This window comes from Mustela nigripes, chromosome 12 (assembly GCF_022355385.1).
Source record: "Mustela nigripes isolate SB6536 chromosome 12, MUSNIG.SB6536, whole genome shotgun sequence".
Taxonomy (NCBI): domain Eukaryota; kingdom Metazoa; phylum Chordata; class Mammalia; order Carnivora; family Mustelidae; genus Mustela; species Mustela nigripes.
In genome coordinates, this window is record NC_081568.1 from 102,526,528 (window position 1) to 102,553,877 (window position 27,350).

Consider the following 27,350-nt stretch of genomic DNA (forward strand, 5'->3'; position numbering starts at 1 on the left):
CAAGTTTAGCATGTGTATTGCAATGCTACTTGGAGACACAGCGATATGATGCAAAGCACAGGCTTCGAAGTCAGGCAGACTAACATGCATTAAGTTCAAATCTTAGTTTTGACCTTTGCTATTTATATGGTCTTAAGTGAGTGACCTACCTCTTTGTGCCTCAGTTTCCTCATTAAAGCAGAAAGACCAAGTGCTCTAAAATAAGGTAGTGAATATAAAGTAAGACCACTTCGTGGTCCAATGCTGCATCATGCAGGTATCGAGTAACTGTCAGTCATGTCTTCCCATACCAAGGGCTCCCACTTGGTTGTGATTCTACTTGTTTGACTGGCTAGTTTGAAAACAGGTTCTAGTCACCACCTACTTCTACACAGAAGTGTTCTCAAATGGCTAGTTTTAACCCATTAGTCAGAGTTGTAATCCATGACTCCCCAAATCAATTCAGTAGGTTGTGATAATCACTGTTTCAATGAAAGAAAGGAATGGAAATAACAGAGTGCTTCGTAAGTGGTAAAAATGGGACTATTTTGTTAAACTTTTATTTCAGGCGTGTGTGTGTGAGGGTTATGTATACCGTCACGATGTAAAATAAAACACATTTCTAAATCTGGGTTAGATCAGAGAAGTTTGAAATATACTCTGCAGAGAAGGCCAGTCATTTTCAGTTGGATTACTTCACCTCCTTGCCCATCTTGCCCAGGGAAATGTACTACTGAGACCAGTATTTCCGTATATTGAAGCTAAAAGGCCAACCAGCAATGTTCCTTTGCAGAATTATATATGTATGTGCTTGAAGTTACCTGCAATGTTAATAAGACCAAAAAGAGGAAATGATACTTTAATTCTTCCCTTTGAAATATCTTTAACTACTAATAGAACCCATCTCTTATTTTTCTACTTTTGAAACATATCAGCAACTAAAATGTTCCCTAGAACCTAAAAATAATAATAATAATAAAGAAATTTACAATTAGAAACCCAGTTATCCAAATGAGTATGCCACATTTAAAATCTAAAACATATTCCATAACCACAACTGTTTCAGGAAAATACACTTATCATTTAGGGAGAATATTTGTCTCTTAAGTAGAGACAAATTAAAGAGGAGCTGGGGGAGAACCAATAAGGAAAGCTTTCCCCAGAAAGTGATATCAAGTTAGGATTTGATGATTAAGAATTAGCAGAGCAAAGAAGAAGGAAAGGTTATGGTGACAGGAGCAGGGAGATAGCATTCTAGGTACTAAAAAAGAACACAAAAGATTCTAAAGTGAGACAATATGGTAAGTTGGTTTGAGAATTAAGTAAAGATATTCATGAATGTGGGGAAGAGTAGTAAGAGAAAGAGCTAATCAAGAGAGCAGGGCGAGCAGCATAACATAAGATCATACTAAAGAATTTGGATTATTCCTAAATGTATTAGACAGTCATACCTGGAGAGTGACATAATCATATTTTAGTTTAAAAAGACCACGGTGACTGTAATATGGAGAATAGTAAGGGGAATGACTAGGGCCAGGCAAACAAGGGAAGCCTATGATAGTAATCCAAGAGAAAGACAGTGGTGGCCTACTCAAGGGTGGTTATGGGGGAAATGGAAATGCAGATAAAGTTGAAAATTACAAACTGTGGTGCATGACGGATGTGGAAAGACAAAGGAGAGGGAGAAGCCAAAGGTAAAACTGGGCAGACAGTGGTGTGGCCGATAGTACCACTGCCTGACATAAGGAACGCAAGAGAAAGAATGTGGGAGAGGGAAAATATTAAATGACAGTAGTACCCCCTTATCCATGGGGGATAAGCTGCAAGACCCTTACCAGATGCCTGAAGCTGTGGGTACTACAGAGCCCTATGTATACTACGTTTTTTTTCCTAAACATACATACCTATGATAAAATTTAATTTATAAATTAGGCACAACAAGAGAATAACAAAAATAAAACAAAACAATATACTATAATAAAAGTTATGTGAATATGGTCTCTCTCTCAAAATATCTAATTGGACTGTACTCTTGTACAGTATTGGATTCACTTCTTGTGATGTTGTGAGATAATAAAATGCTTACAGGAGGAGATGAAGTCAGGTAAATAATGTAGTCATTGCGACATAGCATTAGGCTACTACTGACCTTCTGATGATATGTTAGAAGTAGGATCTGGTTCCAAACCACAGCTGACTATGGGAAACTAAGACTGAAAATCGAGAAACCATGGACTGGCAGAGGCTGGGGGCAGAACTACTGCAGTACCTTTTAGTAGTACTTCATGTGGGAGTCATAAACAACTGAGGTCATAGGAATGGATGAAGCTGCTAACTGCAGTGTTCACAAAGTGAGAGGGGAAAGAGACTCAGGTAGACCCCTGAAAACATTTAAGAGAGGGTAAGCTACATCACTGAAAGAACTACATTTTTTTTTAATTGAGGTGTAACTGACATATATTAGTTTCAGGTGTACAACATCAAGATTCCATATTTTTATATACTGCAAAATGATCACCACAATAAGTCTAGTTATCCATCACTATACATAAGTTACAATTTTTTCTTGTGATGGGACTTTTTTTTTTTTTTAAAGATTTTATTTATTTGAAAGAGAGAGACCACAAGTAGATGGAGAGGCAGGCAGAGAGAGAGAGAGAGGGAAGCAGGCTCCCTGCTGAGTAGAGAGCCCGATGTGGGACTCGATCCCAGGACCCTGAGATCATGACCTGAGCCGAAGGCAGCAGCTTAACCCACTGAGCCACCCAGGCACCCAGGACTTTTTTTTTTTTTTTTTTTTTAAAGATTTTTACTTATTTATCTGACAGAAAGAGAGATCACAAGTAGGCAGAGAAGCAGACAGAGTGGGGGGGAAGCAGGTTCCCCGCTGAGCAGAGAGCCCAATGTGGGGCTCGATCCCAGGACCCTGAGACCATGATCTGGGCCCAAGGCAGAGCCCCAACCCACTGAGCCACTCAGGCACCCCTTGTGATGGGACTTTTATAGCTGTTTTATTCACCACTATATACCTATCACTCAGACAATATCTGTCATATTTTAGTGACTCAATCTGTTGCATAAATAACAAAGAAGAAAGCAAAAGTAGGACTGAGGAGGGGATAAGAGAATAGAAGGAAAACCAAAGGACTCCAGAATCACTGTAGCAAAAAGAAAAAAGAAAGAAAGAAAAAAATTGGATTAAAATCTTTTAAGAAAGGGGAGAACAATTCTGTCAACTGCTGCTAGTAAATCAAGATAAACTATTATATACAATGGGTATTATATACAATGGGTAACCTTTGTTTCACTTCTCTTAGTAAGGAAAGATTACAACAGGTTAAGAACTAACTGACTGGGAAGGGAATGCCTGGGTGGCTCAGTCAGTGAGGGGTCTGCCTTTCAGCTCAGGTCTTGAGCCACAGGTCAGCCCACGTGGCTCTGCCCACACTGGGCTCCTTGCTCAGCAGGGAGCCTGCTTCTTCCTCTGTCTGCTTGAGCTCTCTCTCTCTGATAAATAAATAAATAATATCTTAGGCAAAAAAAAGAACTGACTGGGAGTTGGGAACGTGCAACCTGTGAATATAGACATGGCTTTTGACAAGTCTGGATCCTAGGGAGGGAAATGAGATAAAGGCTTATACTGTTGATATTTTTAAGATGTTAGTGACTTTAAGGGCACTTGGGTGGCTCAGTCGTTAAGCTTCCACCTATTGATTCCTGCACAGGTCATGATTTCAAGGGTTGGTGAGATCAAGCCCTGTCACTCCCTTGAGCTCAGCTTGAAGAGCCTCTCCCTCTGCCCTTCTCCCTACTTACATCTCTTTTGCCCGCACTCTCCCTCGCCCCCCCCATACATAAATAAATGTTACGATGTTGCTGACTTCAGCATGCTTGAATACTGGTAAAGAGATCAAAGGCCAGAAAAGAGAAGAAACAAACGCACAGGGCAAGGAGGTGGGATGCAAAGCACAGGTAGAATATTGGCTTTAGACAAGAGTTCAGATCTTTGATTTTAAGAGGAAAGAATAAGGGAAGTAAGAGTGCAAACGGCAGTTAAATTTATAGGTTTGATGGTATGTGGGACACACACGAAGAGCATGTGATTCCCCCATTAGCCAGGGAAGACTTCAGGAAAGAAGTAAGGATCAAGAAGAGACATAGAAGGGAACGACTGGTCAGTATTATTCAGAGCAGTATACTAGGGAATGTTCTAGTCAAAGATAGCTGCACATTTAAATAAGGTCTGAGGAGAGACTTTATATTCAAAAATGGATATGTTTACCAAGCCCCAAAACAGAGTAGGGAAATTGGCTTGGGCCTAGATGTGGCCCTTGGCTCAATTTCATCTACCATTCAGGTTGCTGCTGAGATAGTTCAGGAAGCAAATACTTTCTACCTTGAGAGGTCACTCTAGTTATATCAATCAAAGGACTCTAAACAATTAAGTATTCAAATATTCGAAAAACTGTGAGTACGGATTCATCCACCAGTCACTTAGCTATGAAAGGCTTCTTAATGGTGCCTTGGCACCATCCTGGATTCTGGAAACTGCAAAGAGAATAAAGCATTTTTGGCACTCTTAAGGAGCTTAGTCCTTTAACGTTACCTGAGGCCCATCACCCAAAGCAAGTAAAAGCAAGGAAGATTACTATCCCTTACCTCCCTTTCTATTATGTTATGTATCTACCTGCAACATGTCTCTCACTCATTCCTCCCCTTCTTCTCCCTACCTTAATGTCCATAAAAGAAAGTGCAGAAAATTCTTAATACTTATTCTTACTGAACAATTTTTCATATTTTTAATATCTCTAATTAAAAATTAGGTAAGTTCAGTACTTTACATTCTGAAGAAAAGAAAAACCCAAGTTATTTTTGTAAAAGGCCCTCAATAATTTTTCTTTATATGTCAATGGTCTCCAAGAGAATACAGAAGATGTTTGGAGACTTAACATTAGAGGACTTAACTAAGTAACTACCCCAAAATGTTCATATAATATCATTTTAGTTTTGCTGAAATACAATTCTGAAAGTTTTTGCTGTGAAGATGGTATTCAGGATAAGTCACCATATTGGTGACTGAGTCTGACAACTGTCCAACATCCAATCTCAATGTCACTATTTGGTTCCTTCTTTTGTCCTTGTGTGTGAAAGAATGCCAGAAAATGGGGTGCCTGGTAGGCTCAGTTGGTTAAGTGTGTGTCTTCAGTTCAGGTCATGATCCCAGGGTCCTGGGATCGAGCCCCATACAGGGCTCCCTGCTCGGCAGGAAGCCTGCTTCTCCCTCTGCGGCTCACCCTGCTTGTGCACTCTCTCTCTCTTTGTCAAATAAATAAAAATGCTTTAAAAAGAACTGATAGTAAATATTACTTGCTTTTACAAATTTACTGGTAATAGCTGCTCCAACGATAGTAAAACTGCATATGAAGAATTAACAGTTTTTGTCCATTTCATTCTCAAACAGGGAATTTCAGCCTTTAGAACCATCTCAAACTTGCCATTCTAGACCTGTTCAGTTTCTATTATTTCTAATATATGAAAACAACACTCCAGCTGAGTGGGACATTAAATTGGTGAATTTGATACTAATATGGAAAAATGAATTTATCTTAATTAATTTATTTTTTAGAGAGAGGATTGGGGACAGAGTGAGAGGGAAAGAGAGAATCTTAAGCAGATTCTATGCTCAGCACAGAACCTGACTCAGGGCTCCAACTCACAACCCTGAGATCCTGACCTGAGCTGACATCAACAGTCAGATACTTAACCGACTGAGCCATTCAGGTGTCCTTATTTCAACTTCATATAAAATATCTATTCCAGGATAAGGGAGATTGACTGGTATAACTTGATCTTAATCAAAAGACGAACGCCAGCAAAAAAAGCTACCATGCCTCAATATTACCTTCAATAATAAACTCAATTCTTAGACCTAAACCTGCTCTTCAGGTATTAACTTGGTAGTCATGATAACTTCACAAATTATATAAGGCATCCTCAGTTAAATATTTTATTCCATTCCCCTCCCCCTGGTTTTGAAAAGGCATGAGATATAATAGAAATGCACTTTGCATATAGGTCTCATTCATTTCTGTAGTCATAAAAATGTACCACCTGGACAAATTAGGCACTCTGCTTCTGTTTTTACTTTAATTATCAAAGCCCCTGCTCCAGTCAATATATTCAACATTTACTTACATCATGCAATCAGTTTCTTCAAAACAAAACTGTTCTACAACCACATCAAATCTCTATGAGCTTTCCAGCTGAAATTACTATGAAACACAAAACATAAAACATCCAAAAACTGTGTATTAATCTCTAAAGAACTGCTTTAAAAGCAATGCAAGCAAACAAAAATTTAAGTTACTACTGATTTGTAAGAAGCAAACATTAAAGTTTATTCACAACATTTTTAAAAGAAATTACACTTTTCAAATCCTCCCTTCTCATATATACATACCTATTATCTAGAGGTGACATCTTTAATTACACATGTTAATGGAAAACAACCAATTATATATAAATTATTATATATAACATATATATTATAAATTGTATATAAAATTATGAACATTTTATATATTATATATTTATATTTAATATACAATATGTATTGTTTATATTTAATTATATAGATATATATAATTCCACTGACATAATACTACTGGAAATTTTCTGAAAAAATCTGGCCTTAATATGTAAATTATAAAAAAATTTTTTAAAACACCAAACCTAAGAATGAACATTTCCCATATTTATTACTGTCAATGAAAAATATATATTATTATTTATTCCTCCCAAATAACTTCTACAAAAAAGTTATAGTAATCAAAATATAATGTAAAGTTATTTCTTTATATTAAGAAATCAAAGACTACATGAAATCTAAACTTTCAGAGCAATTGCCTTTTCTCAAAAGTATTCTGGAAAATGCACTGAGTTGTAAGAATCAAATATACCAAGTGGCTTTAACAGTTCACTAATGTATCAAAAGCTTAGAAAATGAATATAAAGTGTTAGTCTTTCTTTAAAAGGCTAATGTCTATTAACAGCTTAAAACATGGCACAGTAGGGGGTTAATATACTGTTGTCTGAATCACTTTCATCAGTTTAAGTACCTATTAGTCCTTATTAGCAATGTGCTAGCAAGGTGGTATTGGTCTTTTAAAGTTTCTTTCTGCTGCTTCTTAGTCTGTTTGGCTAGAGTCTTTGGCAAGAGTGTCTGAAACATAAAGCTTAGATTTCTATTTTTCTTTAGATTTAAAATTTTCCAACTTTTAGGCGTATATTTGAAAAATGTTTTCTCCTTTTAGGACTTTCTTCTAGATTTAAACTGTTCAGCACATCTGTATACCTAATCTTTATCCATCTGAAGATTTTCAACAATATGAACATATTCTCCAAAATTTCTCCAGTGGGGAGAAATCAAGATGAATATTCTCAGAAACCAAAGCAATTCATGTGCTTTCTTAAGTAAGATCACTCGTGCAGAACTGAATACAAAATGAATGTTCACAAAGTAAAGCTGGTCTGTTTATTAAACAAAACTTAGTTCTAGTATAACCAATAAAGTCTTTGGATATCACAAATTTATTGTTTAAAAACTACGATTCAAATGTTAAAACTGAAAAGTATCTTATGGTTAAAGTTTATTGAACCTACTTTCAAGGACCAAACTTTGAATAAAATCTAACTCAAAACTATTTTTTTAACAGTGCAGAATAGAAAAGTCATTCTAATTAGAGTGTAATGTAGCAATTCCAGAAAGTTTTCCAGCTCTGGCTCTTCTGATAATTAGTTAGGTAATCCTGAACAAATCATCTATCTCTTGTCTGTTTCTGGGAGGAGGCCAAAATGGGGCCGAAAAGGGAGGACAGCAGGGATAAGGACAGGAGAGAATCTTTAAGGAGTACTTTATCAGCTGTACAACTTAGTGTTTCAAAAGGAAAGATATTCTTTTAGGGCTATATTTAGAAATGAAATGAATTTAAATTGCTTAGCATACCTACATGCCACATCTATTTTTGTCATTTTCAACAATGTAGAAAGTACTTTCCAAAATAAAAAAACAAAACAACTAAACATATCTGGGCATTCCAACTCATACAGTTTTATTCCTCCTTCCATGTTAACAAGATAATGTATTAAGTTGTTAGTGGAATTATAAATAGAGACTTTAGAGACTAACTTGCCAATATCTCTCAAAATTTAAAATACAAAGGGAGCCAGGGAAGCACAGCAGATATGCCACCCCAAAATACGCCACTTCGGCATGTGGATGATTTTCAACTGAACTCAAGTGAGAAAAAGCAGCTATAAGGAGCCTTCCCCAATTTACCTAAAGGCAAGACAGAATTTGTGTCTCCCCACCCCTTCAACCTGAGGGGAGTTAACCATCAGAGACAACTCCAGAGAAGGGACAAGAGGAATCTACATAACAAACTTAACTGATCAGCTCTTAACTTCCATTAGTTAGTTCTCCATAAATATTCACCTTCTTACATTTTGCTGCAAACTCAAAGTCCTTTTCCTTTGTCTTACCACTACTCTACAAATTAATTGTTCTTTTGTTAAGGTGCTAAGGTCAAGTTCTAACCACCACCCCCTTAAGTTACTCATTACTAAATATTCTTCCCCTGTATTTGCATGTTAATAAACTTCTATTTGTTTTCTCTTATTCTGTCTTGCATCAGTTTAAAGGGCCCCAGCCAGAATATTTAGGAAGGCAGAGGAAAAAAAGTTTCTGCTTCCCTACTTCAGCAATTCCTCTTGCAGGAATTTATCTGACAGATAAACACCTGCAATTTATAAAACTACACATACACACAAGAAATTCACTGCACTATCTTTCAAACCAGTAAAACAGCGGAAACAATATAGAGGTCCATCATTTTACATTTGGGGGATTTAAAAAAGATGGTATGTCCATACAGAAGAATACACCCATTAAAAAAGGAATCGAGGCTGCTCTATATGTTCTAATAGGAAAGTGAAAAAAAAGAAAAAACCAAAAAAATGTGCACAACAATGTCTACAAAGTATACTATTATTTGTTTTTATTTTTAAGGTTTTAAAAATATTTTTATTTACTTATTTGAGACAGAGAAGGAGAGCATGAGCAGAGAGAGGGAGAAGGAGACTCCCTGCTTAGCACAGAGCCCGATGTGGGGCTCAATCCCAGGACCCTGGGAGCATGACCTGAACCAAAGGCAAATACTGAACCGACTGAGTGATCCAGATGCCCCTTGTTTTTGTTTTTAAATACATAAATGTAAATACTTGTGCATGCACAAAATATCTCTAAAAGGATATACATACACACAAAAAAGAGTAATGAAGTTGGCTCCAAGAGGGCAAATCTGGGTGGCTAGTGCACAGGGGGCAACAGACTCATGTTTCACTGCGTATCTTTTTGTACCTCTGGAGTTTTGTACCATGTCTTTTCTGAAAATTGTTCAAAAAACTGTTCTAAATTGTTTTTAAATATATTAAAGGGAGATGAAGAATAAGACACTTTTCTGTTCTCGAGAAACTTAAAATGTCACAGAGAGTTAAGTAATTTGTTCATTTTATAGTATTTATCAAAATTGTCCCAATTTTTGTGCTAGGCCTTTGGAGAATGTATCCCTGCTTATGGAGCTTGTATCCAGGTGGAGAATAATGTACAATATCATGGTAGCTAGAGAAAGAAAGTCTAGTCCAAGTAAAGCAATAATTAGACAACAGACTTCTGACAATCTGTATTTTCACATCAATACAGAAATACAGTAGAAATCTGTATTTCTACTCGGAATCAGTAGAAACAGTCTGAGTTCCCCTAAAATGGATTAGCAGTAGCAAAAGGAAGAGTGACAGAAGAGAAGTTATTAGAAGCTGGAGTAGTAAGAGACAAATAAATGGCTGACTATATATATAAAAGCAAGAGACAGAAAGCAAATTAAAGTAAACATGAAACTAAGTTATCAACAGTGTAATTCAAACATTTTCCAATTAGGGACATAGTTACACTGCAAAGATGTTTATTACAATCAGATTTCTAGAGATTTCAGTAGACATGCTTTTCACAGGAAAAAATGCTATACTTGGTATTAAGTTTTATAAGTTGTCCCACAAAAGCCTAGTTAACTGTACTTCAGTATTCAATGTGCATAAAATACTTTTGACAGAATACTATGTATACCATGCATAACTATGCTTCTAACAAGAAAAAAAAAATCAGAATTTCAACTTGGATGCCCAGAATGCCTCCTAACTCATTATTACTAATTATCTTTACTAATTTTATTTATATTAATAATACACACAAATATTATTTACATTAAATAATTTTATTAATTATAATTAATAATTATTACATCATTACATTATTAAAATCCTTGCCACAGAAGCGGTGACTCTCTTACCACCTAGGAGGTAGGATAAGCAACTGGAACAGAAGTAAGGGCAGAGTCTGTGAGAACAAAGGGTTGCTGGGATTTCAAGGCAAGATATCTTGCCAATCTGACACTTCCTCTTCCTCCTCTTCTCTCTTCCATTCCCAGCTAAATAGCAGTGAACTGGACAAAAACAGCTGGGAGGTAAAGGGGAGGGTTGAAGGAAGAGAACTGTTCTTCCCTACTTCTTATACAAAGGGAAAGACCTCAATAGACACTGAAATAGAGGGAAACAGGGAACAAAGTTGAGCCTAAAGCAACAACAGAATTTACAAAAAGCAAGACAAAAAACCCCCGCAAAAACAAAAACAGAGAAAAATAAGTAAATAAATGGGGGGGGGGGGGGCAGGCAAAGAAGAGAAAGCAGTCTCTAGCGAGTTTAATAAAGGAAATTTCTCCTATACACAGCTATACATAAATTAGAAATCAGAGTAAGGATCTCAATTATGCAAGTAACATAATTTCAATTTAAAGAACTGAAACAATACAGGAATTTAATGGTTTGTGTAACTAAAATCCAAGGGAGATACACTTCAAGGTTGTCTGATTCAGCAGTTAACAGCACCAAGAAATTTTCCTTTGTACATCATTCTGCCATTTATAATACAAATTTCATCCCAAAGCCAGACTCCGTAAGTGTTAAAGGAAGGCTGCCAGTCACAGAGTACTTTGAGCCAGAATTTAAGCAAGAGTTCTGAAATGTACCTTGTTTAAATGAGCCTAAATCACCTATCCACCTAGAATCAATTTCTGTCACCAGGAAATGGAATCTGATTGGCTAAAAGATATACAGATGGAGCCGTTTCCTCAAACAACATAGGCTGTATGTACATGGGTAAGGATGATGGATACTGGCATAAAAATACAGGCAGATATCAAGACCAGAAAAAAAAAAGATACTGAGAGTAGCCACAGTGTTCACAACAAAATGTATGAAATGCAGATTCAGAGTCATCACAAAGTATTATCTATAATACTGCCCATTTAAAAGACAGAAAATCATTAATTATTCTTTTTATGAACAAAAGCCAAAGTTGGCTCCTGAGACTTTTATTTAATCTAATACTAGAAATGCCATGACAGTTTAAAAGAGTAATATAAAATTTTTTAAAAGTATCTATATTGAGACCTAAATAGAATATGTAAAGGAAAATATAAATGAATATAAATGAGTATAAATGAGTATGAAATAAACACCTTGCTTTTGGTTGGGGGGACAACTGGTAAAGATTAAGGGTATGTACATCTGCTAGATTTTTAAACCTCTGATAATGACAATTATAAAACTTATGGAATAGGTTAACAATTAAACATTATCAAGAATAAATTAAAATCCTTCTCTAGAAGTACATGCCAAACTTAAGAAGTTAAGGTATCATACATCAGAATGAACAGATATCACTATCTCAAAAAGATACCTGTACTCCCATATTCACTGCAACATTATTTACAATAACCAAGACATGGAAACAACCGAAATGTCCAGTGACAGATGAAGAGATAAAGAAAATGTGCTGTATACAAGTTGGCCCTGAAATGCAAAGGTTTGAACTGCATGGGTTCACTCATATGTTCACATAAAACATACTCATATATATATATTTTTAAAGATTTTATTTATTTATTTGACAGACAGAGACCACAAGTAGGCAGAGAGGAAGAGAGAGAGGGGGAAGCAGGTTCTCTGATGAGCAGAGAGCCCGATGTGGGGCTCGATCCCAGGACCCTGAGATCATGACTTGAGCCGAAGGCAGAGGCCTAACCCACTGAGACACCCAGGCGCCCCCTCATATATATTTTTTGACTATAGTATAGTACTATAAATGTACTTTCTCTTATGATTTCTTTTTTTTTTTTTTTAAGATTTTATTTATTTATTTGACAGAAAGAGAGAGACACAAGCAGGCAGAGCAGCAGAGGGAGAGGGAGAAGCCATTGAGCAGGGAGCCTGATGCGGGTGGGGCTCAATCCCAGGACACTGGGATCATGACCTGAGCAGAAGGCAGAGGCTTAACCCACTGAGCCACCCAGGTGCCCCTTCCTTATGACTTTTTTTTTTTTAAGATTTTATTTATTTATTTGACAGACAGACTGCAAGTAGGCAGAGAGGTAGGCAGAGAGAGAGGGGGGAAACAGGCTCCCCACTGAGCTCTAGAGAGCCCGTTGTGGGGCTCGATCCCAGAATCCTGGGATCATGACCCAAACTGAAGGCAAAGGCTTTAACCCACTAAGCCACCCAGGCGCCCCTCCTTATGACTTCTTAAGTAACATTTTCTTTTCTCTAACCTGTTATTTTAAGAATACAGTACATAATACATATACAATATATGTGTTAACTGACTGTTTATGTTATCAGTAAGGTTTCTGGTCAATAGTAGGCTATTAGTAAAGTTTTGGAGGAATAAAAATTGTAAGTGGATTTTCAACCCCTGGGGCAAATAATAGATCATATGTTAATTAAAAAGGAAGGAAATCCTGCCACTTGCAATACATAAATGGGCACCGATGGCATCATGCTCCATGAAATAAGCCAGAGAAAGGGAAAATGTTGTATGATTTCACTTTTATGTGGAATCTAAAAAAAACCAAATTCACAGAAACAGAGAACAAACTGGTGGTTGCCAGAAATAAGGGTGGGGAGTACAGGTAAAGGTAGCCAAAAAGTAAAAACTCCCATTTATAAATAAGTTCTGGGGATGTAATGTACAGGATGGATGGTGACATACAGTTACCATCAAAGTACTGTATTATATATCAAAAGTTGCTAAAAGAGTAATCTTAAAAATTATGTGAGGTGACTGATATTAACTAAACTTACTATGGTAGTCATTTTGCTATACACACACACATATATATCAAATAATTATGTTGTGCACCTTGGACTAAAACAATGTTATATGTAAGATATATCTCAATAAAAAAATGGAAAAAAAAAACAAAAGAATTAACACAGTAACATATGAAAGGTCATTTAGAAGGTAATATTGTTGGCCATCTTTAGCCTTGGCTCCTGCTCAACCCACTATCAAGTGGGTTTTCAGGACTCACCTGCAAGCTTCCCCTCACTCTGCAGGCATTCAATAGTGAATGCAGTGTCCTGGAAATGACAACTTTCTAAAGGATCTTTCAAAAGAACCTCTCCTTTCTACCAGGTTAAAAAACCCTGGGTTGCCAGAGGCATATACAGTATTCTACACAAAGAAGAAAGGGGTGATTAAGCATGTGGTTGGGGTCTGAAGCTTCATACCTCCTTTACCCTATCTGTGGAGATGCTTGTTGAAAAAAATAATCAAAACAGTTTAATTTTTCTATAAATTGAAAAATAAAAACAGTATTAGAATAAAACTAAGGCCTACCAAGCTTTGGAGAGGATGTGGATCAACAAAAGGAACTCTCATATAATGCAGCTGAGAAGGTAAAATGGTATAACTGCTTTCGAAAACAGTTTGGCATGATTTTACAAAGAAGAACATTCATATACCTGTCACCTAACAATTCCATTTCTGGAAAGATATCCTAGAAAAGCTCTTATATGTCATTACCAAAGACATGAACTAGAATGCACCTAGAAACACAGTAATGGGAACAATCCAAATGCCCACTAATAGAAGAATGGATAAATAAATTGTGATAGTATCAGACAATGAAATAATACACAACAGTCAAAACAAATGTATTACATATAAATGTAAAAATATGGACAATCTTAACATAACATAAAATTAAAAAATAACTAAACAACAGAACTCCTTACCAATATACAAATGATAAAATTATATAAAATAAAAAAACAAGATGAACTCACCAGCCACTGGTGACTAATTACACATCTAGCCCCTTTCTCCTCCCAGAGGTCAGGGGATGGGACTAGAAGTTCTAACCCTGTAATCAGAGTTGGTTCCCTGGCAACAACCCCAACCTTCATTTAGTTACCTAGGGGCTTTCCAAAAATCATCTTAATACAAAGAAAGATCTTTATTACTCTCTTCATTTAGGAAATTCCAAGAGTTTTAGGAGCTCTGTGTCTGGAATGGAAAGGGAGACCAAACATACATTTATTTTTATAAATCACACTATCACAAGACCCCAAGGAGCTTTTATTTATATGTATCATATCTATTAATACTTATTATATTAGAAATAAAAATTAACAATTTTTTTAAGTTTTAAAGATTTTTAAAAATGTATTTACTTCACTTAACAAATGTTTTACATTTTTGCAAATTTTTAAAATGTCTGTCCTAATAGAAGCATCTAGATTTTCACATCTTCTGCATTCAATCTGTCCCACTATCACATACCATATAGCCTTTGGAAAACCGTACTGTAAAACTGTGAGCAAATAAAAGTGAAAAAGGTAAATAATGTCTCAGCATTACTATGAAAATAACTTTCACCTTGTAGACACACTGAAAGTGTGTCAGGGACTCCACGGGACTCCTAGACCATACTTTGGAAACCACTAGTCTAGTGAATTCAACAGATAATGTATTTTTAGTACTATCTTACTAAAAGCTACAAAGTTCTTTAAGAACACAGACAGGGAAACACAAACTTCAGAAACATCCAGGGAAACTTCTACTGAGGTGATTATCATCTGATGTGAGCCTCAAGCCCAAATCCTTACAAATTAGACACCGTAAGAACTGTACGCTCTCCCTCCTACTTTTTGGTGTGTCTCCTACCTGTCTCCTCTTCTGTCTCACTTGGTTGCTATTCCTCAAATGAATCACACTTGCTCCCTTTTTCAAGCCTATGTATTTACAGTAGTTTCTTCAGTCTGAAAGACTCTTCCCTCGTATTTATCCCAAGGCTGTTCTTGCCACACCTGGCCATCCTGAAGGTTAAAGGAAAGCTGTATCTCCAGACACCTATAATCCACTCAGGGCCCACAATCCTTGGAAAAGTCTGCCTTACACTGTTATATATGTGCACTAACAGCTATAATTAACATAGCATATGATAGCACTATTCGTAAAAGTGAAAAATGATGGAAAAGAAACCTAAATATCCATCAAGCCTAAAACAAAAAAGAAAAACCACTAGTGCAAAAGAATGAATTAGAGCTAATATCCCAACATTAAGTCTCAAAAACAGTAACATTATGCACAAAAAACCTAAATGTTCATCAACTTGATAATGAAAAAACCACCAGCACACCGACATAAGACAATGAATTAGAGCTACATGTTTCAACATGAGTCTCAAAAACAGTAACATTAATGTGCATGGAAAGTAATAAAAGATTCCTAGAGTTAAATAGGAATATTTAGTAGGTATGAATATTTATAAATTTATGAATAGTTATACTATTTACAATGTAAAACTTCTTCATTTATATTTTGATAGGTAACACATGATTTAAAATTATAAGAATTTTCTCCTATTCTTGTCTTCCCTCCGGCTATACAGCTTTCCTCCCAAGAGACAACCCATATGATTAGTTTCCTGGGTATCCTTCCAGATATATTTTGGTATATAATGTTCACAGGACATACTATAATATGGCTTATGTTTCTCCAATATAAATTAAGTTTAAAATATACATGGAAATGATACAGTCAAATTCAGAATAAAAATCAGGTAAAGATGGAGAGGAACTGACTTAGAAAGGGGCATTTGAATGTACCTATAGTGTTTCATTTCAGGTTTATTTTGTTTTCTCCAGATTTTTTTTTTATACATAAAATAATTATTGTTCAGAGTGCCTGTATAAAATTATTTATTTATACAATAAATAATTATTGTTCAGTCGGTCCTGGGTCCCAGGGTCCTGGGATGGAGTCCAGCATTAGGCTCCCTGCTCAGTGGGGAGCCTACTTCTCCTTTTCCCTCTGATGCTCCTCCTGCTTATACTCTCTGTCGAATAAATGAGTGAAATCTTTAAAAAAAGGAAAAAGAAAAAAGAGAAAAGAAAAAAAAAAGAAATGAGGTTTTTAAAAAAAATAATTATTATTTTTCTGCATAAAAGAAAACAGGTGAAGAGGATCAGATTTGAGAAGGTAATTAGTTTGGTGTTAGATGGAGTGAAATCAGATGGAATGAAAACAGATTAAGTGAAAATTAAAATAAGGGCATTCATTCAATACTTTAAAATGACTCTAAAGTTCAGGATAAAGCTAGAAACCAGGGATTTATATAAAGGGATACTTGGAAATTCTAAGAATAAATATTCAGATACACGTACACTGCATAACTTAACAACACAGATTCCTTAAGGACGGAACCCAAAATTTTGATAGATTCTCTAGAATACTACCTACTGCTTATAATAAGATTTCAATTTACCTATAACCCTCCTATTTTTCTTTGATTTCAAAAAAACCCCTGGAATGGGTGAGCCTATTTTTGTAACTTAATGGACGGTAACACATATAGACACACACCTACCGCTATTAAAATCAAAGAGAGAGGGGCACCTGGGTGGCTCAGTGGGTTAAGCCTCTGCCTTCAGCTCAGGTCATGATCTCGGGGTTTTGGGACTGAGCCCAGCATCAGGCTCTCTGCTGAGCAGGGAGCCTGGTCCCCTACCCCTCTGTCTGCCTCTCTGCCTACTTATGTTCTCTCTCTGTCAAATAAATAAATAAAAACTTAAAAAAAAAAAAAGATCAAAGAGAGACAGTGTTCTGGTTAGTTCTAGGTACACTACAAAATCTTTCTTGATTGAACTTTAATAATTAAAAATTCTTCTGTAATAGTCTCCAACATAGCTTAAAAATGCTGTAAACAAATCCTTGATACAAATCATTTTCTAGGGTGCCTGGGTGGTTCAGTTGGCTAAGCTGAGCCTTCAGCTCTGGTCATGATTCCAGAGTCCCGAGATCAAGTCCCGCATCAGGATACCTGCTCAGCTGGAAGTCTGCTTCTCGCTCTGACCCTCTCCTCCTCATACTCTCTCTCTCTCTCTCAAATAAATAAATAAAATCTAAATAAATAAATAAATAATTTTCTGATCTTGTTTCTCTAATAAAAGTACTATCCTGACAAGTCTTTGAAGGAGGCAATTTGTTGTTGCTCCTAAAGTTTAACTAAAGTATTCATCAACTTTCTCCATCTCTCATGGTTATAAAGCAAACCTTTTCCAGATTCTTGAGCTGTTCCCCCGCATATAACTGACCTCTTCTCTAGTTTCCTCCATTCCTTAACTCATCTGATAAGTATGTATTAAATGCCTACTTTGTAAAAAACAATGTGTTAGACACCATCCCTCTGATCCCCAAAAAGGTGACAAAAAAAAAAAAAAAAACGCGTACGGTCTTAAGAAAATCTTTGTATATCGTGACATAATGCAGAATCCTTACAATTTAACATTCTAGGTCTGGAGATCAAAAATTATAATGCTGTATCAGTTATCTAGGTGGAAATACATTTCAGCAGACTTACAGGTTTTCCAAAAACAGAGTACAGATATTTTTCAGGCAATGGATGCCATATTAAAAGCAGGATATTTTGTACTGTTCAGAACCTGAGGGATGCAGTTGAAAAGTAGATGCCTTAAAAAAAAAATAGATGCCTACTTGTTCTGATAACCTTTATAGACAAACTCTGAGTTAGAGCATATGTATATACATAAGACTCCCTAAGATACTTCTTTAGCACAAGTTAAAGGATCTCAGTGACAACAACAAACAGGGAAGTTGGTAAAAAACCAGAGAGGGGCACCTGGGTGGCCTAGTGGGTTAAGCCTCTTTCTTCGGCTCAGGTCATGATCTCAGGGTCCTGAAATCAAGCCCTGCGTAGGGCTCTCTGCTCAGCAGGGACCCTGCTTCCCCCCCACCCCGCCTGCCTCTCTGCCTACTTGTGATCTCTCTCACTCTGTCAAATAAATAAAATATTAAAAAACAAACAAACAAACAACAACAATAAAAAACCAGAGATAAAATCTTGGGGTGCCTGGGTGATGCAGTCTTAAGCTTAGGCCTCAGGCTCTTGATTCAGCCCAGGTTTGTGATCTCAGAGTCCTGAGATTAAGCCCTGCATCAGGCTCTGTGCTCAATTTGGAGTCGGCTTGGGATTCTTATACCCTCTCCCTTAGCCCCTCCCCACTATGCAAGCTCACTCTCTATCAAATAAAACAAATAAACAAACAAAAAACCAACACACAAAAATAAAAACCAAAGATAAAGGAGGGTTTGGAAATAACTATAATCTAGCATTAGAATTTTAAGAATGTCGCTCTTTGGTCTCAGCCACAAAAAAAGAGCTGAGGAAGGAGATTTCATCATATGGAAAGTATAGCAGTAAGATACCCATGTTGTGCCCCAGCTGTGGCTCTAGGCTTACCACCTTTGGAAGTCAAGCTGTGGCAAATGTGGCTATCAAGTCAAGTGGAAGAGAAAGTAATACTGGAGCACCAAGGTTAAGTGATGAAATCCCACTGGGACTGGTTGAATGCGGTACCTAAAAATTGTACACCAAAGATTCAGGCACAGATCTGTGAAGGAACAACACCTAAACCCAAGATGGCAGCTGTTGCAGCATCCAGTTCATCTTAAAGATTTCAACAATTATGGGGCGCCTGGGTGGCTCAGTGGGTTAAAGCCTCTGCCTTCAGCTCAGGTCATGATCCCAGGGTCCTGGGATCGAGCCCCGAATCAGGCTCTCTGCTCAGCAGGGAGCCTGCTTCCTCCTCTCTCTCTCTGCCTGCCTCTCTACCTACTTGTGATCTCTGTTAAATAAATAAAATCTTAAAAAAAAAAAAAAAAGATTTCAACAATTAGTTACAAAATAAATGTTCTGGTTAGAAGAAGAGGAAGAGGAGGAGGAAGAGGAAGAAGAAGAAGAGGAGGAAGAAGAAGAGGAAGAGGAGGAGGAGGAGAGGTAATAATGTCTTTTGATAGTTGTGGTGAATCATTTATACATTTTAGAATAACAGCCTCTCAAAAACTCCCTTGACCACTCTTCCCTACAATAAACTTTACAGAAGTGCACTAAGAGTGAAACTGGCTTTGTTACATTGTGTTAGTAATATTGATACAGTATTTTTTAAACTGTTAAAAAGAAAAGATCTCTGATATAAACAGATTTTTAGGGGAAATAGGGCATCACTGCCTCAGCAGTTTACAGAAAGATGGCCATTACGAAGTCCTACAGCTGACTCAAAAACACAAGCTTCATATTCCTCCCTTCTCTCTCTGCAGCCAATCAGTGAATATAACAAACAACTAAAAAGCTCATTTTTGTCACAAGTTAAAAGAAAGCAAGTTTCACAGTCTTTCTGGGGATCAGATCATTCATCTTTATGTCCTATATCCACATTGTTTATGTATCTACAGAATGGTGGTAATGATAATAATGACCACAGTTAACATAATTAAACATTTACTACCAATCAGAGTTTTGGGCCAAATACTTTTACATGATTACCTTATTTAATTCTCCTAATGACAATATGAGAAAGGTATTGTCACTAACCCATTTTTCAGCTAAGAAAACTGTGGCTTTTAAAGGTTAAATAACTTGCCTAGGGTTCCATATGTAGTATGTATTAAGTGGAGCCTGGGATTCTATTTGTTTAACTCAAACTGTAACAATAAATAGCTATGGTAACTATTATACTGTCATACTGTAATTGATTCAAGGGCTCCCTACTGCTTATTGTATCAAAAAAAAACCTTACAGAATAAGGTTCCATTCATTCATTTGTTCAATGGAAAGACTTCTGTTGAGTACTTATTAAGTGCCCACACTTAACACTAAGTGACTGAAGATATCAGTTCTGAGTGAAGCTGCTAAATAAATGACTTCTGGATCAGTCATAGGACTGATGTTATTTAAAAATAATCTCTAGGGGTGCCTGGGTGGCTCACTGGGTTAAGCATCCAACTCTTGGTTTTAGCTCAGGTCATGATCTCAGTGTGGTGAGCTGCACACTCAGCGTGGAGTCTGCTTGAGACTCTCTCTTCCCTCTGCTCGCTTGCTCTCTATTATTTTTTTTAAAGTTTCTCCTAAAAAAACAACAAAATAAAAATCAGCTCCACCCTTTTATGAAGATGGTGCTGAAAGCTAAGAAGGAAGCCCCTGTTCTTCCCAAAGCTGAAACCAAAGCAAAGGCTTTGAAGGCCAAGAAAGCAGTGGTGAAAGGCATCCACAGTCACCAAAAAAAGATCCATCAGTATGTACCTATGTTCCAACAACCCAAGCAAGACTCTGCGTCTCCGAAGGCAGCCCAAATATCCTCAAAAGAGTACCCCCAGGAGAAACAAGCTTGATCACTATACCATCATCAAGCTCCCCTGACTACTGAGTCAGCCATGAAGAAAACAGAAGACAACACCACATTTGTGTTCATTGTGAATGTCAAGGCCAACAAGCACCAGATCAAACAGGCTATGAAGAAGCTCTATGACACTGATGTGGCCAAGGTCAACACCCTGATCAGGCCTGATGGAGAGAAGAAGGCATATGTTCGAATGGCTCCCGACTATGATGCTTTGGATGTTGCCAACAAAATTGGGATCATCGAAACTGAGTCCAGTTGGCTAAATCTAAATAAAATTTTTTTCACCAGAAATTTAAAAAAACTCAGCTCTATTTGGGCAAATAAAACAGCATCATTATAGGAAATGGAACCCTGGAATAAACAGATCACACATCCAAGCATTTATATTCTAAGGATTGTGGACTAGTTATTATTAACAAAATTTTCCAACTTTGCTCTGCTACAGATTTTCAAAATTTTCTACCAAACAAAAAATGCAATGAAAACACACTCACACGCTCACGTGCACAGACACACACACACACACACACAGGTCAAAAGATCATTTACTTACACATTCAACTCACAGAATAATATAGCTTGTGTTGGGAAAACCATGGTCATGAGTGGCCTTAAATAACTCCCTTTCCAGCTTGAAGAGACATCTGGTTGCCAGCTGTGTAGCTTCTAAAAGTCACTGCTTGCCAAGTAGTTGGCAGAAGGTGGTGAAGAGCTGACCACCTGCAATCCATTTTGACACTGCCTTTGACCATCGCTTTGGAGAACTGAATACATTACAAAAATTCCAAAAGGAGTTGGCTAAATTTCAAGGCAGGAAGTTGGCCATTTTGGCTGAACTTACTTTAACTCAAATCAAAGGGGTATGATGTGGGAGAAGAGAAGATAAAAAAACTACTAAAGCTTACAGGAAATTTTCCGGGCATATCCTAAACCTCTGTCCACCATACTTCTATCCATCTTTATAAGAAGTATATAAACAACTAAAGCTACAGGGGAAAAACTGTAACTATGTCTTTGCAAATATATGTATCATTCCTATTTTGCACTTTTATGTCAGAACAATAATGTATATCAATAGAGTATATTATATGCATTATATATGAATATATATTTAATAACATGGAAATTTTCCTTTTATGTTGTTGTTATGTCTGCTGTACACAGTATATATATCATAAACAACTGTATATCAGAGGTAAAGGTATAAACATTTGGGAAGATGCCACAGTTTGGGAAAGGTACTTGCTTTAAAAAAAAAAAATCAATACAATTTCCCCACTGATTCATGATGTAAAATTCTATAATCAAGGCTTGTAGATTTGTAATTATGGTATGTCAGCTACATTTAAACAAGAGTGTTAAAAGATTGTTAAAGTTAAACTAACACAATTGCAGTGTGAATTGTCCTAGTCTCATTCTAATCTACTGGTGTCACTTTCATTTAATCAGAGGAAAACTATGGGCCAATGTCAGTGCTATTTCCAATGCCCTAACATTCTTTGTTCACACTGGATTTTAAACCACCACCAATCTAAAATGGTTATGAAAAGATATATTTAAGAAAGTATTTTTAATCACTTAATTCACTCACCAGTGGGCTAATTTAGCAAGCTTTACTGAAAATAACTTGGCTTTAAGGTTATTAAATAAACTTCATGTTAAATGCATGACAACAGTTTGTTTTTGTAAAAGTATTTCTTGTAGTTACCATAAATCTAGTAAAAAATACTTCTTTTATAAACACAAATCTTACTGGGGAATTTATGGTAGACACAGACATTGAGCTGAAATACCGTATCAACATTTAAAACATTGAGCCTCTATTTTCTTCTACTTTAATGAAAGTTATTTTCTAAATCACTAACAATTTAAACTGATACAGAAAACTACTCTGGCAAGGATTCATATTTACAGGACACAGTTAAGTTTTAATTTAAGTAAGGTACTACATTCAATTCACAGTTGTATTATCAGCAAAGAGCCTTCAAATAAATCACGGCACACAGAACAGTGCTATGTTAGCTAGTTACAGAAGTACTAATACAAATCACCCTGCTTTGACTGACTTTCCCAGTGTTAGCATCAAAAAAATTCTACATTTTAGAAACCCCTCAACCCCAGGTAAATTGGAACAACTGATGCCACCAAATATATATATTATATATATATTAATATATATGTCATATATATTATATATATTATATATATATATTATATATATTATATATATATATATTATATATATATTTTAAGGGAGTGGGAGGATTTTCAGTTATGCACTGGAGAAAATAAAAATTGAAGAGGTATTTGCTAACTCCCTCCTAGGGCTTCTACATTAGCTGTGACCCAATGACAGATACCAGTAGGTCTAGCAATCTGCCTGAAACACAGATCTGTAACTTTAAAAAGCACCTGCCAGACTCGAACCCACCAGTACTCGTTAAATAATAACTCACATGTGAACAAAGGCTGCTGCTTGAAGAAACTGCACACATCTCTCACAGCCATAATTAGCTCTGGAAAAACAAACCTGTTCCTGGGAAGGGGATATTTAAGGAGTTCTCAAGAGGTTCAGTACAAGTTAGCCTCTTTGCTGTCCAACTCTTACAAACCATTCCTAGTAACTGGACTCTTCTCTTGTTTCTAGGGTTCTAATCTCTCTCAAATTCTATTTCCAGCAATCAGATCGTTTCCCTTTGTTACCATATGAGATAACTAAGTTTCTTTAGGTCTAGGGTACCATAAGGCTTCTGCCTGTTTCTGCAAGGCCTTCCCTAAAACCCTTAGAACTTGCTTCTAGGGGTGGCTCAGTGGGTTAAGCCTCTGCCTTCAGCTCAGGTCATGATCTCAGGGTCCTGGGATTGAGCCCCACATCGAGCTCTCTGCTCAGCGGGGAGCCTGCTTCCCCTCTCTCTCTGCCTGCCTCTCTGCCTACTTACCTCTCCCTCTCTGTCAAATAAATAAAATCTTAAAAAAAAAAAAGAAAGAAAGAAAAGAAACTTGCTTCTACTTTGCTAACATGGCTGCCATCACTGGATTGCCTTCACCATTTGCCAACACACTGAAACTCTCCTATTTCATTCATTGATTTCTCTGTTGCCTAATACATCATCTACTTACTGCCTATTTCCATACTCTAGTAACTTTCCACCTCTCTACTCAGATTTCTTACTAAAACCCACTATGGGAACTTCTGGATCACCTTTAGTATTCTAGCAGATTGATTAGACACTAAACTCTAAGAATTCACCCTCCCTAGGAGAGCCACCGATACTTAACTCTAGGAGTAATAACTAGAATATAATTCTAATGGTTCTCAACTCCTGGAGAGAAAAACTGAAGTAACTGGAGACAGGAATGATGACTTTAAATGTCCTCTTTCAAATAGAACTTAGGACTTCTGAAGGGAAATGAGGCTATGGGAAATTAATATCTGGCTAAAAAAAAAGGTGCTGAGAATAGATATTGGGTTTTAGACCACTGCTTTAAAAAAACCATTGAATTTGTTCACAAAACATGTCTGAATCATAAAACTACTCAAGAAGTCTCTGAAACTAAATTTGGAGGAAAGAAATGCATAACTTTGAAGGCCTTATTATTATGAAAAATTTTAAACATATACAGAGAAGAACAATGAAGCCCATGATTATTCCACCCTAACAATTATTAATATGTTCCTGCTGTATCTGTGTTACCTACTTTTTTCTTTGCTGAAGTAAAATGTGTAATTTTAAAAATAGGACACTAAGACAAAAGATGGAAAAAGTCATAGTAAAATAACTTTCCAGCAAAAAATAACAGAAGAGAGACAGGGAACAGTATTTATGGATTTAGATGGTTGTCTACTAAGGTAAAATATAAATAATGAACAGTTAAAATAGAAGTTTTAGATTTTCTAAAGAATTTATCTTTTAGTACAACTGGGGAAGCTCTACACTCAACTGTCATTAGAAAAACTACGAAAAAAAAATCTGTGGTAGACATTTCCAGTAATTTATAAACAATTTGAGTAAATACATAAATTTTAAGTAAATAGTAAATTACAAAGGGGTTTCACAAAAACGATAAATTTTTTGTACTGAAGTATGAAGAATCAAAATTAAAGTTTGATAATGCTCTACTACTGAAATAAATTGAAAACTAAACTTTATTTCCATACGCACTTGATAATTTTTGAAAGCCAAAAAATTTAGATTATTATTTAAATGGGTGTGTTTTTTCTAGAATATGTATTATAACCATATAACTACTAAAACTAATTTTATAAACTAGTGTAGGCCATTAGGATGAGAAAGGACAAGATCATACAGGTAATTAACGGAAAACTACCATTAGAAGTCATTTCTCATGACTTTTGGCCTACGCTGGTACTTCTGGCAAATAGAGTTACTAAAACGACATAACCAAAATCTAGTAAAAGTGAACAACAGAATTCTAGGATGAGTGATAGTGCAAATTATTTATATTTTCAATTATACATGTCAGATCAGAAACTTTGGATCTTTTTCCCTGTTCTGCCATTAACTAGCACAAGTTTCGTTTTTCTACTTTAACTTCATTAAACCTCAGCTTCTCATTTGTAAAACACGTACGCAAACAACATTATTAAGTTAACATTTACTAGCCACTTGCTATTTGCCACATATTGTGTTAAACAGCATAGCAGGCACTGCTTCCAACAGGTGCATGAGGTGGCTACTAATTCCATTGTACAGATGGGGCAACTGAGCCACGGCGCAATGTAAGGCATTCAACAATACACAATAAATGGCAGAATCAAAATTTGAACCCAAACAGTCTCACTTGAGAAAAGGCTATGCATTTAAGTATTATTCATAGACTCTTCCTACTGCCGTAACAATAAAGCTTCTAGCCAAGAACAGTGCAATCCTGGGTCAAGCCTCAGAGGCTGTATCTCAGTAAGTGAATTTATTCTTCCCTTTGCCTGTCCTTCCTCCGGTGGAAAGACCAACAGAGGGAGGAAAGGTAGGCAAAGAGGAAGAAGCCAAACGGCTAGGACCAGACAATTTATTTCTACTGCAAGATAACCTGCTTCTTCTGGGGGCTGTTTATTTTTTTCCCCGAGAATGCCCCATCCAAAAGTTTGATTTCCCGGGTCTGAACCATAAAAGTCTAGTAAGTATTGAAGTATCTTAACAGCACTCGGAATTACGGCCGATTACAGGACTGGCCTACCCAGGATAGTTACTTAAACAGCATCCCACAAGCTCCGGGGCGAGCTTCGGGGAAGCTGACGGGGGAGAGTTAGGTCACGCAAGTTTGATGAGTGTGCTGGAAGTTCTCAGAGACTGGGAGTCCCGCCTGCCATGTTAGATCACAGGGCCGCAACAAGGCCTCCTTTCTGACTAGGGCCCGGATTTCGGCGTCCCCTCTAAAGTTTAGAACGGGCTAGCGCTTCCACCTGAGGGCTGGTGATGAACTGATCCGCCTCCCCCCAGTCCAGCTGGGCAGGGAGACCCGCGGTGCGCGCACACCGGAGGCAGGACCCCAAACCGCGTCCTCTCCGCCTCCGGGCCGCCGCCCCTCCAGCTCCCCGGCCGCCGTTCCCGGGTCTCCCCAACGGCCGGCGCCCGAGGGGCGGGGCGCGCCGACCCTCACCGCCCAACCGCTAGGTCTGTCCTGGAGAAAGGCAAGGGAGGGGCGTGTCCCGGCCCGCGGACTCAGGCTCCGACGCTTCCCTTACTGCGTCCCCACCCTAGCCCCGCGGGCCGCCGAGACCCAGGTGAGGCCTGGAGTCCATAGCCCGCTTCGGGCCTGCGGAGGCTCCGCCCAACCTCTCGGGCCGCCATAAGGCTAAGGAGACGAGGCGCTGGCTTGTGCGCCGCTCTCGGCTCCTTACCGCTTCACCACGCCGGTTTTGATCTTGATCTGCCTCACGCGAGGATCGGCCATGATCCCTCGAGCGCCGCGGAAAGGAGGGGTGGAGAGCTAGGGTAACCGTGGAGAAAGACGGCGCGTAGGAGGTGGTACTGTCGGCGTAGTTGCCGCGACCTCGCGCGCATGCGCAGACCCCGGCGCGGCTCTGCTGCGGGCCACACCGATGGGCGGGGTCGAGGCGGGTGGATCGCGGGCCTGGGGATGGTCACTCTCTGCACCTGCTGTCATCGGCTTCCACCCACTTTCCCGCTCGTGGAACCTGTCCTCGTCTCGCTTGGACAGCCTTCCTTTTAGTGTTTGAACAGCCTTTCTTTTAGTGTGGACACAAGTTACACTTTCCCCGGTCTCCACAGCCTGGGCGTTGTGGGAAACTTCAGTATCTTCTCCGGTAGATTGGTTGGCCATGACATTGCTTTGCGAAATGATCTACTTAATGGACAGAATGACCTAAAAATTGTATTAAGGATTTTTTGGTGTCATCTGGTGTCAAATGGGACAAAGTAATGTATGTTTAATAAATAAACTACCATCATGCACTCAGTCAAGAAAATCTTTACCCTCTACCTCGGACCTTTGCAAAACATGTTTGCAAAACATGTAACTCACAAAGGAAATAACTCTAGGACTTATTAAAAATAATCATCACCACTTGGTTATCTTAAATATTCAACTTAAAAATTTATGTGGCATACCAAAGCTTGGGCTTGGTGGTCATACAAACCAACCGACACTGGAGCCAATTAAACAACACTGGGCACATGGGCCATTTAACCTCACCGCTGAGCCCACTGCCTTGTATGCCTTGTATGCAAAATGGA

General features: G+C 37.5%; 1 protein-coding gene and 1 pseudogene across 1 annotated transcript in view; one reads left to right on the forward strand and one right to left on the reverse strand.

The window, feature by feature from the left end:
* TBCA (tubulin folding cofactor A) overlaps positions 1-26,663 on the reverse strand; it is an 80,579-nt gene extending 53,916 nt beyond the window's left edge. Inside the window, exon 1 of the mRNA XM_059418116.1 lies at positions 26,495-26,663. Within this exon, the coding sequence (XP_059274099.1) occupies positions 26,495-26,547 (53 nt within the window). The 5' untranslated portion in view covers positions 26,548-26,663. The remainder of the gene's footprint in view (positions 1-26,494) is intronic.
* On the forward strand, positions 1,788-18,907 carry LOC132028133 (large ribosomal subunit protein eL37-like; annotated as a pseudogene).
* Positions 26,664-27,350: the final 687 nt, after the last annotated feature.